Below are 18102 nucleotides of genomic sequence, written 5' to 3'. Positions count from 1 at the left end.
ATCGATAGATGATATATATATATATATATATATATATATATATATATATTAAATAACATCCACTGTATATATCAAGGATACGACAGTTCAACAGTTCTACATCACCTTTATTTATTTTCTAGTTTTCGTATGACTCATCATTTTTATTTATTTATTTTTTAAGTTAAATTTGTATTTAAAGATACATTTTGGGTCATCCTGAAGTTCAGCATGTATTGCTGGGTTTATCTTGCAGAAGAAATGACACCACTTTAGACAAAAAAAAATGTGATTAAGTGTCAAGGCCACTTCATTCCTCAATGCATCACTGTCTATTTTCCATTTTCTCCTTCAGCACTGTTTTTTGAGTTGGCTTTTAATTCGTATTTCATCATACAAGATTGACAGCCTCATCCTCTTAACGATACTCTTCCTAATTCAAGATAAAGCATCAAGATTGCTTGTACAAGTTGGAGACGCCAACCCATCAATATTCAGTTAAATTAGCTTTTATCTGTTGTCAAACTATCATTGAACGTCTTTAGAATCTCAGTTATGCTATTTTTTTTAGTGAAAATGAGCGAAGTCCTGTAGATCCACGTAGCTGCTGTATATAGAGCAGAGTTTGCTATTTCAGGTGATATATAGAGGTGTCACGGACCGTAAAAATGTAATTAATTACACGCACTGTGATTAATTAGTCTAAATTTGGCGAGAATTTAGCCGTGGTGGGTCACACAACCTTGTAAATGTGAATCTGACTGGGCACACAAGAGCGTGAGTCTCGAGTTTCTGTTGCATCAAAAGTTGACTTGCAGCTCATCTTTATATCCTACATTTACATTCGATATCGATCCTAAATTCACAGGTAATATTTGACTGTTGCATGGGCGCGGTGTTCAATACGCGGTTCAAGTCCCGCCAGTGACATGATGAATAGGCGATGGTGTTTGTATAAATCATGGCAGCAGTTTGTTACCGTATGTTTTCGTCTCCTCACGCACCATTAAGGGTCACGTTCTCCCCTGAGTGATAGCAGGGTGCGCTCAGCACATTGTTTTCTGTGCTTCAGTCAGCACATTGTTCACTGATGATGTTGATGCTTCGGTCCTCACGATGTCATTTGCTGAGCCCACTGAGACTCCATTCTGCTGTGAGAGAGCCATTTAAGCGTCTGCCGACATATTTCATTTCACAACGCAACAGAGACAACTGTAATAAACTTATGATCACGGCAGTTGTTGCCTTGTGCAGATTCATAGTCAAATGAATTTGCACAGTGTTCTTGGATTAACTGAAGCTCTGTCACTCCTTTAGTGGACATTCACCCCGCGCTTTTCCATTCTAGTTATCCAAAGGGAATTTCATTTGCCCGAATCATGACTGAAGTTGTCAGCCAGCAACGTAAACAATGGTTTGGTTTTTTTGCATGAGCATCACGTGTGAAGGGTTCAACAGCACTGCTACGTCATGTAAGTCATCTGATAAGCAGCTCATTATGTTTATAATATCTTTGATTTCCTAGGAGCCCGGTGTGAAGTCAACATTGACGAATGTATTTCAAGTCCATGCCAAAACAACGGGAGATGTATTGACGCGACCAATCGATACCGCTGCTTGTGTCCCGACGGCTTTGTTGGCCTCAACTGTGAGACCAACATTGACGAATGCTCGACAGATCCTTGTCTTCATGGGAGGTAAGGACGACTTCCCCGTATTTAGCACAGTGAGCACCAGCGCTGAGGGGGAGGAATGAATCTTAATTACTCTCCAGGACGACTAAGTGAGGAGAGACATTTAGTTGGGCCGTTTGAAATTAATGTGTTAGCCTCCCGTTTCTTGTAATTACAGTCCATCGGCGCAGGAAATATGTTTGGGGAGTTCTGTTCACGTTCTCTGCGAGTGGGGTGCATTTGTGCGGTGGTTCAGAGACGGATCGGATGTTTGAGAGTTTGAAAGTTGTCGTCGGTTAAGGCAGTGTTTTTCAACCTTTTTCAAGCCACAGCACCCTTGATTCATAAAAAATCCTGGGGCACACCACCAAAGGAACCTCGACCAAAGCACACTTCTGCTTAAAGTCCGAAAGAAAATCCCTATTCATTTGTGAAAAACAGTAGTGACTGACACTCGGTTGTTATTTTGCCAGGCTATTTGCAGAAACACATTGCAGAAAATGTGCTTTTTTTTCAAATGTGACCAGAAAGGGGTGGGCAATATGGCAAAAAAAAATAAAAATAATAATAACTGTTTGGATTTTATCACTTCTCTTTTGCATGATTTTATTGTAGTTTTGAGTTTCCAGACAAATCCTTAGCGTTCTTTGCTTCATAAAAACAATGATTTATTTTGCTGTGCATTTAGTTTTTCACCAACTTTTAAACCACAAAGCAAACTTTGACAGTCCATGAGTATCAATAAAGTTTTGAAGTGATACGTCATGTTAACCGTTAGCCCTGCAGTGCAGACAGTCTTCGTCGTGAGTCCGACAGGGTTCACTCCCTCCATCGTGAAAGTGTGTGGCCAAGTTAGTGGCGCATCAGGTTTAAAAACAGCTGGAAGTTGCGCATGTGACCAGCTTCTTCGCTCTGTGTGGGTGAGAAGAGGAGCAACAACAGCAGCGCTGCTTGGACTGATGGACAGATCAGCGCATCAACACACCGTAGCTCTAAATATATAGTGTATAGTGTATCAAAAGAATGTCACCGAGTCCATGTGATCTCCTCACCTTGGTTGCTCGTCTGCTTGGGTTATATTGTTTGGTAGCTCAAACACATAAGACGATAAAGCTAACCTGAAATATAGACCGTGTCATGGTAGTCTTGAATTAACTCTGCCTCCTCCACTTGCAGCTGCAGTGATGGCTTGAATTCCTTCTCCTGTTTTTGTGAACCTGGATGGACAGGCCACAGATGTGAAACTAATATTGATGTGAGTTGATTCCTTTCACTTCAATGGGAGGAAAGACTTGATGTTGTGGCCAGGTCATGCAACCACTAGTTTGACTGTATACTGTGACTGAAATTACATATGTTCCCAGTAAAAAGTATGTCAAGGCTTTACTTACTGTGCTGATTGTTGTGAAAAAACAATGAAGAAAAATGAAACTAAACAGAAGCGAAAAATACAATGAATGTGTTACGTTTAGTTTCGACAGTAATTGAACATTAGTTGACAACTGCCACATGTCATTTGAATAGAATTATTCTGTATTTTACCTACAAATGATGTCACTCTTTGAAGTATTGTGAAATGTAATTTGTTCCTGGACACAGCACGCTTGTGTTTTCTCCAACTCTGAGCAAGCAACAACAACTCAGCGCTTAGCAACACAAACATCTAGTGTTTTGTTAAGAGATAAGAGAATAAGAGATACTCAATGTGGCCTCCAAGAAAAACACCACATAACGCAAAACAATTGGCTCATTTGGCTTTCTGTTTGTGCTTTGGCTCCTTGTAGGCTTGAATTTGACCTCGGCCCAACATCCATTAACAATCTGCAAAGACTTTGGATTAACTGTTGTTCTTAAAGATTTCATTGTAATGCCCAGTCTTTCTTCAGGATTGTGCTTCTCATCCCTGTTCAAACGGAGGCTCCTGTGTGGACCTGAGCGAGCGTTTCGCCTGCGTCTGCCCGGACGGTTACACCGGTAGAATCTGTGAAACCAACATTGACGTCTGCGCAGACCAGCCCATTAACGGCTCCCTGTGTTTCAACGGAGCAACCTGCATCGACGGGGAAGGGTCAAAGTTCACCTGCAGGTGTGTGGAGCCGCTGCTGACCGAGTAGCCTTTTATAGAGTCGTGGTGAAATCACCTGGTTCAGCAATCCGTCTTGTAAAGTGTTGGCTGCATGGGCCGGTTGAGTGACGGGGCGCCTCGCGAAGGCAATTGATTAAGCCATTAACCATTAACTCAACCTGTCCGCAAACATTAAATGTGACATACTCCTAAGGTTTTTATACTTTGGCGTGATATATGGGGTTTTGTGCTGAGTTAATAGCATTATCTTGTTAAATTCATGAGCGTTCAGCTGCAACCAGTCCCTCACCGATGTCATGAATTTTAATAGATTTTAGTTCTGCTGAACGACACAAAGCCAAGACATGACGTCATTCGGGAGGTGTTATTGACTGAACGCATCTTGGGCTACTCCCTATCGAGGTGTTTTGGGCAACTGACCAAGGATGTTTTTGTTTGTTTCCCTGATTGACATGGCAAAGCCTCGCTGCGACCCAACTGGAAAAGCGCAGCATGTTTTCCACATGCAATTGAACTTCATCTCAAGAGCTTGACAACACAGCTTGTTGCTCAAGCATCACATTTAAATGCATTATGCTGCCGATGCATTAAAATGTATATATTCCCTGCTTTGAACTTTCAGACTGATTTTTTCAGCAACGTTTTGCTGCTTCGATTATTATTATGGTGAATGCACATTTGTGCATGGTCTTCCTCTCGGCCATTTTGTTTCTTCCGCCGCGTTTTTCGTCATGTGACTCCTCCCAGAGCTTTCGTCATAGAGAGGCAGCTCGAAAGCTAAAACGTGGGGCCGGGAATCGCCTGACATTACTTTTCTCGGACCAAGGTGCCAGCATTGACAACGCAGCCGCACTCTTCCTCTGTCGTCCTATAAAAAAGATCAGAGCGAAGTCGTATCGCTTGCCCAGAAACTGGGCTCAAAGGAGGAGAGTTTTGGCAAAAAACGAAAAGTTAGAGTGAGCGATCAAGCTGGTTAAAGTGGAGCAGGGGAGAAAAGAAAAGTTGATTTTGCGGCGCAGAAACATGAAAATCACCAGTTTTGTAGTCACGCTTGTCCTCTCTCGTGACATGTTCTCAGAATTACTGTAGCACTTTCTGAATTTGCGTGAGAGCAGCCGAAGCACGGCAAGCTGGACATTCGCCTCCATTGAAACTGTATTGAGGAGGAGAGGCTGCTGAGCGAAAATCGCAGCAAAGTTACTCATCTTTAACTCGCTATCCTGGCCAAAGCGACACATGAAAATCGGGTCATTTAGAGACGAAAGCCTCTGGATTCTCACAGAGATACAGCCGTTTGTTTGGCCGTCTGAAGCGTAATGACGCGGCACTTTTTCAGCTGGGCATTGTGCGAGAGAGAGGGAGTTCCAGTGTTGCCGTGCAGAGTACGGGAAAGGTCACAGGGGTGTTCAAAGCATGCAGCCACACAGACCGATTTGTATCTCGGCCATCTTTTGAGCTAGAGACACCGTTCAACTATCGCTGCAGGCCTCCTCTGACAGTATGTGCATGGCGGTGGTGCACAGTGCATTGACCCATCAAGAAGCGTCTAGTTATATTTCCATCTTTTTTTTCCTGCAAAAAAAAGAGGTTACAAAATAGACATTTTTTGCAAGGTATATGTTTAATTCTTCATTGCGATGTTGCTGATGACATTTGCCAACACACTTAGGCATCCTAAAGGTCAAAGCTGTTACAGCTTTTTCGTTGTGTGTCTTGAAAGGCTCTTAGAATATGCTTCGTGTCTGGGTCTATATATAGTAGTCGCAAACATTTTTCCATGTTTGAAAATCACATCATGCACTGAATGTCCTTCCATTCAGTCGATCGAGGAGGATTCACTTCATTGGAACTTTCCTTGTCACTGTTTGTTTCCCTAAGACCGCGCTTGTTTCTAATTAAACGGACATGCCGACTCACAAGCAGGGTGATCATCGAGTCATGTCCGGTAGCGCTACTTCAATTTTCCTCTTGGTAAATCATTACTTTTTAATTGGAGACAGGCTCTTTCATCAGTGATGAAGTGCTTCTGAGTACAAGACCTGTGACGCTAAAATGGGCAGAAGTGGCGCATTAGCTCCCGTGACTGTCGCACACAATTAACTGGGTTTTCTGATCTGTTTTTAGATGTGCCGTTAACATCCCGTGTTGTGATTTAATGCATCCCGAAAAAAGAAGACTCCATAAATGTTGATGCTCTTGTGGCGTGTGGTATTTGCATAGTAACGTGGCACAGCTTGTCTCTAATTTATGCAGTACATTATTGTGAAGTAGGATGTCACATTGTTGCAACAGATTTTGAACTAATTTGTGTAATAGGATGATTTATGTATTAGTAAACTATACACTGAGAATCAAATATGACAAGCCTGGGAGTCATGTGATGGGGTCAGAAATTGTGTGATGTAAAAAATAAAACACTTGATGTTTTTTTGTACAGAGCTGGAGGAAAGTGATTTTCTCCCCGACTGGGGACACCTCTTAAAATGTTCTGGTTTTTTTTTTTTTTAACGCATTTCTGCTGAAACTGTCAGTGGTGAGAGAAGTATAGAGCGCACCACAATATTGGCCGCACCCACTAAATTTAAGTAGGGACAAAGATCTTGTTCATACATAAGCCACACCAGTCTATAACCACAGGTTCAGTGGTGCTGTCTGCGCTGTGGACAGGTCAGTGGCGCACCGGCTTAAAAACCAAAAAAAATGTAACTACAGTAGTATTGAAAATGGGGTCCAGCATCGAGAGTGAGGAAATAGCGGAAGCAAGCTGCGTAATACTGAATGTCTTGATTTATCCACGCTGCTCTCACAATGGACATGGTGCAGCTCTCCAACCGGGATCAAGTCAGCGGCCAAAACCTGACCCGCTTGTGTTCACGTGGGACTTTTGAGCCGAACGCACTTCGTCTCCGGAGAGCGTCTCACATCTTTTGTTCACATTAAAGCCCTCAAAATGTGCTGTTTTGTTGTCCAAAGTTCTGACACCACTGTCTCATCACGGTCTCAGTGGCTGCTTCTGGATTCCAGACCTCCAGGAGATCGACTCATTTGACGGAGCAGCGAAAACTGCACATTTTGAGGGCTTTAAGGGTAAATAAAAGCCTGTGATTTCATAGATTTAATCGCCTCTGATTTAATCTGATTCCAGCCTGTAAAAATCTATATAGCAGCTGCACTGTTGAATAAACTGCAGGGCTCAGACCGCGAGAAAAAGTAGCAGCTTATAGTCCGGAAATTACGGTACTTGTGTGTGGCAGTCGAGAGCATACAGTGTCCAATTTGTAGACCAAGACTTTTAGAGCCCAAGACCGAACTGACTAGAGAATAAAATACTGGTTTGTTTAAATGAAAGCATTTTAGTTGACTTAATGTGTTATATGACTCATACACTTTGCTTCTGTAGTCTGTTTTCAGGTTGGTCTCACTCCTCAGTGGTCTTGGTCTTGACTCCAGGGTCCTCAAAGTCATGATCTTGGACTTGGTTTCTGTATGCCCTGGTCTCAGTCTCGACTTGCTCATGACTTTGGAGGTCTCGTCTACAAGACTAAAATTCAATCTTTAGAAATGAAAACTCCACCATTCATTATCTGATGGCACAAATGTACTTCCACGCAAATCTACTCTCATAAACATCAACAACATGGCTTTTGCCCTCAATCAAAAGTTTAAAAAGTAAACTATGTGGAATACAGCAGAACTATGAAAACAACACTAAGTTAAGTCACATTTCTTTATTGAAAACAAAAAGATGTAATGAAGAACCACTTGCAACAAATTAGTATAGAAGTGATGGAACTTTCTTCAATGACCCGTTTAAAGCACCGGTGTGGAATACTCGAGCAGTAAATGACACATGCATGCAGTACATTCCTGCATGCATGTGTCCTGTGCCCTTTCTTCCAGAGAATGATTTGCATTATTAAAAAAAAAAAAGAGGGGTAAATGGGTAAATGAGGTTTCATGAAACACTGCACCGACTTTTAGAGGCCACCAGATGGCACTATCTGCTGCTAAATGTTTGGACTTGAACAACTATGACAATGAAACCTCACATCGTTTCTAAACCAAGAGCGACATCAAGTGACCTCTGACAATCAGGACACTGTTTCATCAGCCCTGCAATACTTTTTTATGAAACCTCATCTACCTGCTCTCTACCTCTCGAAACAGATTAGCATGTTTTTTTTTTCTCAGAAATGAGAATAATCTGTTTCCTCAGATGTCCTCCAGGTTTTTCCGGGGACTTCTGTGAAGTGGATATCAACGAATGTTGCTCGTCTCCATGCCACAATGGCGCCATTTGCCAGGATCTCATGAATAGCTACATCTGCCTCTGTAGGTCAGGTGAGTCTCTCACTGTTTTTTTTTTTTTCTTAAAGTAGCGACATTTCTCTTGAAACATTGTGTCTTATGAATAAAGATATTCTTTTAGCCGCGGCCCAGATATGATCGAGTACTGTAGCGCCCTGTAAAGCATCTTCCAGGGAGCATATAATGACTGAAAGGACCATATACAGTGTCGCATGAGGTTAACATAATACATGCAGTGCATATTTGCTTAAAAGCCATTCAAAAGTCATGTGCGGTTCTCCAGGGAAACATTTGTAGTCATACAGTAGTAGAAAAAAAGTGATGAAAAGACTAGTGCCTTGGCTCATTAAAATGTATGTGGGCCTGGCACGTTAGTGAAAGCCTTTTCTTGTCTGTGCATGTGCGTGTGTGAACCCAAAAAGAGCCAAATCAATGTAGGCGAATCTGATTGATATTCACTTCAGAGAGTGGAAGTGGGAGAGCCTGGGCTCACCACTGCACTCTGTGGGCTTTTGTTCCTGGCAGGTTGGACAGGCCTTCACTGTGAGGATGACATTAATGAGTGCCTTCCACAGCCCTGCAACCAGGGGATATGCATTCAGAACGATCCGGGCTACGGCTACACCTGTTTCTGTCGTCCTGGATTTGTGGTGAGGCTGCGCACCTATTTTGTCCTTCCGTCTTTTCCTCCCTCCCCACCCCACCCCCAAATGAACCAATGATCTCAGGCAACTATGTCTCAAGTTATTTGCCTCTTTGCATTTTCATTTATTTGCCTAGACTATTCAATATTGGGGGGAGGGGCTGTTTGGTATAAAAGACAAATATAGAAATAAATACTCTTAGAGGACCAGAGGGTTGTCACCCACCCTCTGAAATCTGGAACTGCCCAGTTTTCAACTGGTGAATGAGGCGTCAAGAGGTTAAAAGAAATCTTTGGTCCAAAGTAAAGTTTTTTCTGAGTCGAATTTGAACTTGTGTGAGTTTCCTCCGGGCACTTTAGTTTCCACCAAGTGTCCGAAGGAATACAGAGGCGACTCTAAATTTGGTGTGAAGGGTTTCTTCATCAATGAGGGTTGAGTTGTTGCTTGTATCTCATTTATAGTAGCTGGGATACGTCCCAGGTTGAATGAATGGATAAACAAATAGGTAGATGGGTATTGAGTGGGACTGGCAAATAATACACCTGAAATGAACAGATGGACAAGTGGAAAGCAGCTTGAATGGGTGAAAAGAAAAATGGATCGATAGATGGATGGAAGGCTGGACATAGTTCTGGATGGATGGACAAGCTGAGAGAGGGAGGGAGAAGAAGCAAAACATCTATAGACAGAGTCAGAGTTTTAAATGAAAGGTGGATGGATACATGAATGGAAGGGTTGAGGGACAGTGTTAAAAATGTTCAGCATATTTTTGTCACAACATACAATGTCAAAGAGAATCACATTATATTAAACCCTCACAGGGCAATTCTGAAGCCATAACTCATGCTAATGATGCGTATGTCATTTCATGTTTAATTGCCGAATGACAAAATGAGTTTCTCGCGCAGGGGCGGAACTGTGAGCACAACTACGACGATTGCCTTTTGAATCCCTGTCCGGAAGCATACAGCTGTGTGGACGGCATCAACAAGGTCACCTGCCTTCCTCCTGCTACAAACCTGGTTCCCTTGGTGATGGGAGCCAAGAACATCACTTACAGCTACTCGCATGCTGCGTCTGAGCCAACACTCAGCACGGCGCACACAGCTGAGCAATCCACAGGTACACGCCACACAGACTCTGAAGTCATTAATTCCTTTGTGACATTGGTGCTGCAGTGAAGTTACATGGCTGAAAGACAAAAAGAAAACACATTGCGGTATGGCATGGTAAAATACTGTAACCCAGTTTTGAGCAACTTCAGGTAATATTTTTGTCCTGTCATCCGTAAAAAGAAGTTGGAACTCACAGTTTAACGCGTCTTGATTGCCGTGCACAGCAATGGAAGCTGCCAACTCACCATGTTAGTTCAGAGCAAGTAAATATTGTGATATATTTATAGTCCGTTCAAAGCTCATGTTGCTTCTCATCATCTGTCAGTGGCTGATGTGAATTAATCATAGCATCCACCAGACTTTACAGCAACTTAAGGCATTTTAAAACAGATAAATGAAATTCATTAATTTAAGAAATAATAATTTCAAAATATATTTGCATTGATGCTTTTTAAAAAATATTTTTTTCAACACTGCATCGGCTTGAAAACTGAATCAGGTTTTCATTAAAAAAAAAAAAAAGTGCTGGCAATCCACATAACTCTCTGCGTTGGACATGACTTTGTCGGAGTTCACTCGTCTCTGAGTGAAGGAGCATTTGGAAGGGGGCAGTTCATGTTGACAGATGAGGTCTATCTGCCTTTGAAACTGTTCATAGGGGTGTAAAACAGACCTGATTGAACACAGACGGGCTTGAACCAATTCGCTGCGACACTCTGAAAATCACTCTGGGCTCAAACATAATGGACTTCTCGGCACAGCACCTGAGCCAGTGGCGAGAGTGTGTCAGACGCACAAAGCAGGCTCAGCTGAATCCCCAAACCACAGAACCTACAAAGATATATTTATTCTTTTCCTTGTTTAATCAGAGAAAACACATTTTTAAACAAGATGCTTCAGTGCCTCAAAGTAGGTCAGTGACTTAATGCCTGCATTGCCCTTGGTCCTGTTTGAAACTCTGACAGGGATCTTTTAAAACTACAACCTTTGAAATCTTCCAAGTCTGTGCATAATTTAAGCATACACATGGGAGTGTCGCGCTGCCTTGCAGTTGGGTTCCTGTTTTCATGCCATTTTCATTAAAAGGTTAAAAATAGAAAGAGCGGATTTCCGACATCACTGCCCTCGATGCCGGACAGTTGATGGTTATCTGTCGAGGATTCAGAGCCTACAGCTGTTTAATAGGCTGCCACCCGGTTTGCTTGGCGTTTCTATGCTCCATCTCCACGGTGCAGGTCAAGCTGCTATCTCGGACACAAAATGACGCGCTTTGAACATCTACTTGATAGGTAAGCAGCAGGCGAGGAGGGTATCGGAATGTTCCTCTTAAGCAAGCTGATAAGCAAGTCTGACTCAATTTTGCTTAACCAGAAGCTCTGTGTATCTGCCAATCACTTTTTCATGCCCACCCTCACTGAGGCTTTGGCGAAATAACCAATTTCCTTCACGATAAGTCCTACATACATTGCTGTGGAGCTTAGGGCAACTTTAAAACTGCTGCCCCAGGCCCAGAACAGCCCGAGTCCGTTTCACCCTCTGCTGCGCCACTCCGCACTTTTTCCTGTGTCTTGCCTGAAGACACCCACAACAGCAACTGGGGCGAAACAGGATTCTTGCCGCCATTGGGTTCCCGCGCAGCCGCCTGAAAAAAACAGAAATAATCAATCACCAGAACATCTGAGCGAGTCGCGCACAGCTCCATTGTTCAGATACTGACAATGGACATTCGCTCGCGAAACCTATGTGTCGTTTCCTTTTTCCTTTTGTTTTTCTCTATTTCTTTTTTCTCGCTGGAGTTGCCTGGCATTGGCCACAGAAGTCAGGGATGATTCTTCCCAGCCACGCGAACTGAACTCCGTTCATTTGTCTTCACATCTCAGATTTTGACTGTGAAGTCCCCCTTTCTTTTTCCAGAGTAGTAGACAATGTAGTGAGAGATTAACTGGAAAACGTCATGGCCAAGCATCTGCACTGCATCACATTAGACTTTCAATTGAACCAGCTTTCCCCTAGCACTGCAAATCCTGAAGCCATGGATGGTACTCCTGAAAGTTTCATGTCACCAAGTATATATAGCTCCACTTCTGCGTCAACATTGGACTGAAAAGTCCACTTGACATCGATATGACACCTTATGAGTGAGAGTGTTATTGTCGATTTCATGTTACTGGTCACATCACTCTTCAAGCATTGAGGTGTCCCCAACATCAACATCAACCAATACGTGATTACAAAGAAGAAATACAGGGTTTTCCGGACAAAAATTCAATAGAATTTCAAATATATTGTGATTCTGACAAGTAGGTCAAACGCCCCCGCCATCTTGTGATGTCGCCAGATGTACCGACATAATGGTGCACTGATGCAGTGGAAGTAGTGGCAATATTTGAGAATAATGAGGGATTTGTCAACAGTTTTTCTGCTAGGTAAATAATTAATTTCTATTTGAACCACCACCAAGTTGTGACTCGGGCGATTGTGAGAAGATGAAGTGCTTGCGCAGATCAGAGATGGATGAACCACACTGAACAGTAATGTAAATGTAATGTAAATCTCACTTGGTCAGTAGTACAAAAAATATGTAATGCATTTGTACAGTGAACGGAACACAGTTAATGGTGTTTTACTGGCCAGTACATTATTGACACCTTCTCTCCACTGTTTTCATCGTGTTGTCATCATCCCTTGCCATTTGTTTACAAAACTTTGAGCACTTGCAGCCAGTTTCAAAATCCGTTCTTTCTGGGCAAAATAAACCTGCAAAGCAAAGAAACGCCGATAGTTCCCACACGTCCCTCATTCTTCGTCACAAAAGTCTGTTCCTGGTTCTTCCTCTGTTCAACACGGCTCTGAATTTGATATTTTTTCACTTCTTTAATGTTGGAATTCATCAGAATCAACTTTGTAGATGATATATGGTCATTTCATACTGCGTATACATGTATCCATTGTTCCAGAGACTTGTCATTGACACTTAAAGTGCCTGTACGGCTGGCTAAAACTAAAGCTAAAAACACTTCTTAGAAATGTCTTTGTTCCATGAAGGATATTTGAATGGTGTTTAAACTGACAGTTAATATTATAATAAACCACCCAAAAAAACCGTCAGTTTCTGGCAGTTCATAGTTCATAGCAATATTATATTAGTTGAGTCATGAGTTGCATAAGCGTTCCATAAAAAAAATCCTTCTTCTTCATTGTCTTTCTGGTTCATGCCATTTAAACTCCTACACATTCAGTATATAATCTTTACCCATGATTAGGTAAAAAAAAATAATAATATGAAGCATAACCTCACACATCTGAACCAGAACTTACCTTTGTGGCACGTCTAGGCTCATCTCATGTCTCGGGCAGAAGATATTTTGGGGGAAATCTGTAGATAAGGAATGACCTTCTGCCTTCTCACGCGGCTCTGAAATTGCAGAGGTCTAAGAATGGTGCTCAGCAGTATTTTATCTCTGTCCTGTGACAAGTTCAATCAAGTCTATTACTATACCCAATAAATCACAGGCAGAACATGGCTTACATCCTGGATTTTTTTTTCTCCCAATAAATGTGACATAAAGTCTCTATCAATTAAATGCCGTCAGCCAACGTCCGTCCTCATCGCCGTCATCTATCTGACGCCCACATTTCTTGAAATGCATTTTTCTTTTCGCGGACCTGGTGCTCCGGCATTCGCTTGTCACTCCAACATGGTTCTCCTTCTTTCCGCGTAACATTAAATGTGACTCTGATCAATTTTCTCACCTATTTTATGGTCATGTATTAAAGCAGCCTGTAATTACATTGGCTTCAAAAGATTTATCTGAATAGACACTTCCCCTGGTATAATTCTTCTTTCACTTTATAGCCAGAAAGTTACTTTTTTTTTTGTTTAAGATAGTACAGTACTATGTGGCTATCTGCTTTATAAAACCAAATGATCCTGTACTATGCTAAACACCAAGATCGCATCCAGCGGTGTAATTAGTTAAAAGTTGTCGTGTATAGTTCAGGCTGTATATAAGAATGTGTAATGGGTGTGATATCAAAAGCTATGCATAAACAAGATGTGATTTTGGCAAGCGGCAAATATTCTTTGTCAGCATTATCTATTTATAGTTGGCAGGGACGGCAAAGAGTTACACCTAGCAGTTCACTTTTTCTGTCCTGGTTTGTCCAGACATTTTTATTTTTATATTTTTTTCATGTTGGAAATGATACTGTGATATAGCCTACAACAACAAGCTATAAAAAATGAAGTTGTATCAGAGTATTTAGGTTCAGTCGTCTGCAGCAAAGGCGATGGAAGAAGAGAGTGAAGGCAGGCTGGAGATGACTGACAGGGGTGTATAAGCTTTAAAGGGACCTCACAGATAACAATAGTCAGGGTGCTCCGTCCTGATCAGGGATGGTAAAAGACAATCCTTTTGTCCGGGGGCTGTTGAGAGTGAATTTGTCCCCCAAAAAAGTCGGGCCTGGCCATGGTACATATATATTAACAACAGATGTTTTTTAGTTGAGAAGATCGCTCCCAAATTCAAATTCTGGCATGGATCGGAATGTAAACATTGCAAGCAAAGGGGGGAGTTTTGCCATATTGATGGGAATTAAAATGTTTAATCTTGAGAAGGAAATCTCGGTCCACTGACCGGACCGCCTTAGTTCCACGAGCAGCGGCAGTGTTCCTGTGATTTAGTTATTCTGATGTCTCTTTTGCGATTCTTCCATTTTAAAAAGCATTTCAGATTTCTTGCTAGAAAGACAAGCTTCTTGATCAACACTGAGACAGAAATTTTGAATATCCTTATGCGTGCGGTCTCCTTTATTGGGCAGAAAGACCTGCTACGATGTGTGTTTAAGTGAGCGACAAAAAAAAGTGTCAGCGAGGAACATACAGAGTTTTTCTTTAAGAATGTCAGAGATGAACAAGACCAGAGGGAAAGTTTGGGCGACTGGATAGTACGTGGAGAGGAGAGACAGTGTTGGACCAGAAGACAACCAAAGAGGTTCACTATGTGGTAGGTGAGGACTGATGAGGACGGATGTTGCAAGGCAGGATGACTTGCAGTGGAAGTGGCTGGAGAAGCTTTTGGGCTGTATTGCTTTCAAACGCCATCCATCAGTACAACACTATATCACAAGTTTAAACAGACCATGAATTATTATCCATTCATGACAATTACTCAGTTGTGGAAGATAATATTTCTTCATCGATGGTATGATTGATGGACAACTCAAGGTCACAAGATGGATATACTGCCCGCTTTTAACTGTATTTGACTTCAGTGTGAATTCACATTCTTAGTGGTCGACGAGTGAAAGAGCTTTGGGACTGTCCAAGCTTATATTGATGTGTGTCATGAGGACAATCAATTAATAAATCATATCATCGACTGTCCACTGGATAAGAAGAGGTAGTGGTTGATGAAATTTTCTCTTTTAGTGTTTTTGATCTGCGCCTCCTCTGCAGGCCAGATGTCCTTGAGAAAGACAATGACCCTCAGTGACTCCTAATCATTATCTTCACGTTGAATAGGAATCGAAAGTCCACGTGTAGAGCTCGACAATGAAACATTCTTTTTCGCAGAGTTTGAATTGTACACATTTACAATTTAGATTTGGTTCGACCGGCTGATGTAAATGTGCAAAAGAAAAATAGGCTGCGACTGTAAGCTGCTGCTAAAAAACAGGAAACCTTTGAAGGCGCGGGAGAAGCTAACTGCTAATGAGGCATGATACTGCCTCCTGGCAGCAGCCTCAGACTGCATCAAAGTCTACATCAGACTAAACAAGGTTTTAAAATTAATGAATAGCTTTGTCTCTGAGGAGTAATTTTCCATCATCAGCCTTGGCAAAGCCCATTGTCAGGAGCGGAGCGGTGGAAAGCACTGCATTGTGGCTGCGCGCTGTTGGAGTTCAAATATGCTCATAGTCCGCAGTTTTATTTTCATCCATGTACGGGCATTTCTCAGCGCCTTGGTCGTCGCGCACTCTTGAAGAAAAGAGGACTTGACAAACTTGTTTGCTTAATGCCCCGAGGACCCATCAGTCAAATGATCCATGGACTGGAATGCTAAGGCTTGTGGTGGACCAGGGGGGTAATACTTTAAGCCCAGGTGCTCAAAGCTGAAAGAGATTCCCTGATTCCCTGGGTCTCTTGATATTACATTCTTCAGAAGGCTGAAATAAAAGACACCCAGAATCACCATTCATAGCCTACGGAAATCCTCCATCTAGGTCTTGGTGTAAATCAAAAATACATTGCAATACTAAACTGCACGGGACAAAAAAGAGATTGAAAAGGTGTTATGCCAAATAAAAATCTGATTCTGACTTTTAAGAAACTCACGTGAGAATTTATGACTTACTTTGTGCACTGTTTGCTTTCCAGATTCCAGCTATGTTCAGTTCTTTGGGAATTCATACCTGGAATTCGAAGGCACCGAGCTCAGTGCTCTCAACAACATCACTGTGAGTTTTCAAACACAGACAGCAGAGGGAACTTTATTGTACGTGGACCAAGGGACAGCCAACCACGGTTTCTTCTTCATGAAACTCTTCATCGTGGATGGAGTTTTGCAGGTAAGATACAGTCATATCAGTTCAACATTGTTACGACTTCACATGACAGATCAATCCATCTATTTCAGTATGTGTTTTGTTGCAATGAAGAGGCTGGAGTGACAGAGATCCTTTCGTCAATACGTGTAGACGACGGCAAAGTTCACACAGTGTTCATCAGGTATTCTGTTTTCTGACTGAAGTTAAATGTTTGAACTTCAAAGGTTGAAAGGTGTTGCTTTTCATTTGAGTATAGAAAGTGTGGTAGCTATCAAAGTTTTTAGGTAAAAAAAAACAAAAAACATGCCATGTTGGTTATTACGTTTTTTTCCGTCTTGTAATTCTCTCTTTATCTGGGTTTCCCTGAATGCTTCACTGTATAGCTGTCCTTGACTCTGGTGCCAGAAATTGTCACGAAACAGTTCGGAAACAACAAAAACTCAAGTTTAAAATTTCCACCAACATTTATTAACCTAAACAAACCAAGACATTGACATTGAAATATGTTGAAGGAGGCAAAGAGGCTGGATCCATGTAGATGCTAATAGCTAGCACGTTAGCAAGGTGAGTAAACCGGCACTGGTGCACATTATTCAAGCCTCCTCGATCATCACGACAAACCAGTGATAAGTGGCATCACAACAATTGTGACCTCCATGGCTAAAACGTGTATAGCTCTATACAGTACGGTATATTGCTATAGCTAAATTTGCTCACTGTAGCAGCTCAGTTCTGGCCTTGAAAGGTGACTCTTTAGTCCAGATTTTTGGTTTGTTAGAGTGGAATGCAACTTTTGTCAGCTTGTGCTTATTTGTGTGCTGTTTAACTAAAACAGCAAATATTTGCGACAACATTTTATTTTTTTAGTTTCCACTAATTAGCGGCAAGTGATCTACAAAACTCATTACAGTTTTTATTTAGTCTTATGAGTATTGACCCCTCACTGCAAACAGCTAAAACAAATGTGAGATCGTGCCGCTTAAAATACGACAGTGATCATTGGCCGTGTTTTATTGGTTGTTCCAAAGTCTTCATTTGCAGTTTTTCATTCCAAAAAGATTAATAAGCAAGAGGCAAGCACAAAATCAATGTGCAAATGATTTAAGGTTGCTGCCGCTTTAGTAAAATTGTTCCCCAGCCTGTGCTAACTGGCTGCCAGTCCTCTGCCATAGATCCAGGCTTGAGGGGTCTTGTGGTTTAGCTGTAAAACAAAGTTTATTCGATTTGAATCCAGAGAAGCTGATGTTGATAATGTGTCATTTGACGAAGACATTCAGAGAATTTATCAGCATTTATATCTTTATTAAAAAATGTATGCATTGACATTTAAATTTGTCAAGTGCAAGGACTCAGCTCCCTCATCACCACGACGGTCCGGTCACAAGTCGAAGCTCTGGATTTACCGATCGATCTACGTTCCCACCCTCTCATATGGTCACGAGCTTTGGGTAATGACCGAAAGGATGAGATCGCGGATACAAGCGGCTGAGATGAGTCTCCTCCGCAGGGTGGCTGGGCGCACCCTTAGAGATAGGGTGAGGAGTTTGGTCATCCGGGAGGAGCTCGGGGTGGAGCCGCTGCTCCCTGGGGAGGTGTTCCAGGTATGTCCTACCGGGAGGAGACCCCAGGCAAGACCCAGGACTCTGGAGAGATTATGTCTCCGGTCTGGCCTGGGAACGCCTCGGGACCCCCCGGGAGGAGCTGGATTATGGAAGTTGTATAGGGTTATTGGGTTACTGAGGTGAAAC

General features: G+C 42.1%; 1 protein-coding gene across 1 annotated transcript in view; it reads left to right on the top strand.

Moving 5' to 3' along the window:
* Positions 1–18102, top strand: part of eys (eyes shut homolog) — a 177794-nt gene that overhangs the window by 84267 nt on the left and 75425 nt on the right. The window contains exons 26-33 of the mRNA XM_053876067.1: positions 1505–1676; positions 2829–2907; positions 3539–3738; positions 7955–8079; positions 8572–8696; positions 9599–9812; positions 16185–16375; positions 16444–16535. Of these exons, the coding sequence (XP_053732042.1) occupies positions 1505–1676; positions 2829–2907; positions 3539–3738; positions 7955–8079; positions 8572–8696; positions 9599–9812; positions 16185–16375; positions 16444–16535 (1198 nt within the window). The remainder of the gene's footprint in view (positions 1–1504; positions 1677–2828; positions 2908–3538; positions 3739–7954; positions 8080–8571; positions 8697–9598; positions 9813–16184; positions 16376–16443; positions 16536–18102) is intronic.

Source organism: Synchiropus splendidus, chromosome 9, assembly GCF_027744825.2.
Source record: "Synchiropus splendidus isolate RoL2022-P1 chromosome 9, RoL_Sspl_1.0, whole genome shotgun sequence".
Lineage (NCBI taxonomy): Eukaryota > Metazoa > Chordata > Actinopteri > Syngnathiformes > Callionymidae > Synchiropus > Synchiropus splendidus.
The sequence above is the reverse complement of the archived record's forward strand: the minus strand, read 5'-3'. Positions and strand labels throughout refer to the sequence as shown.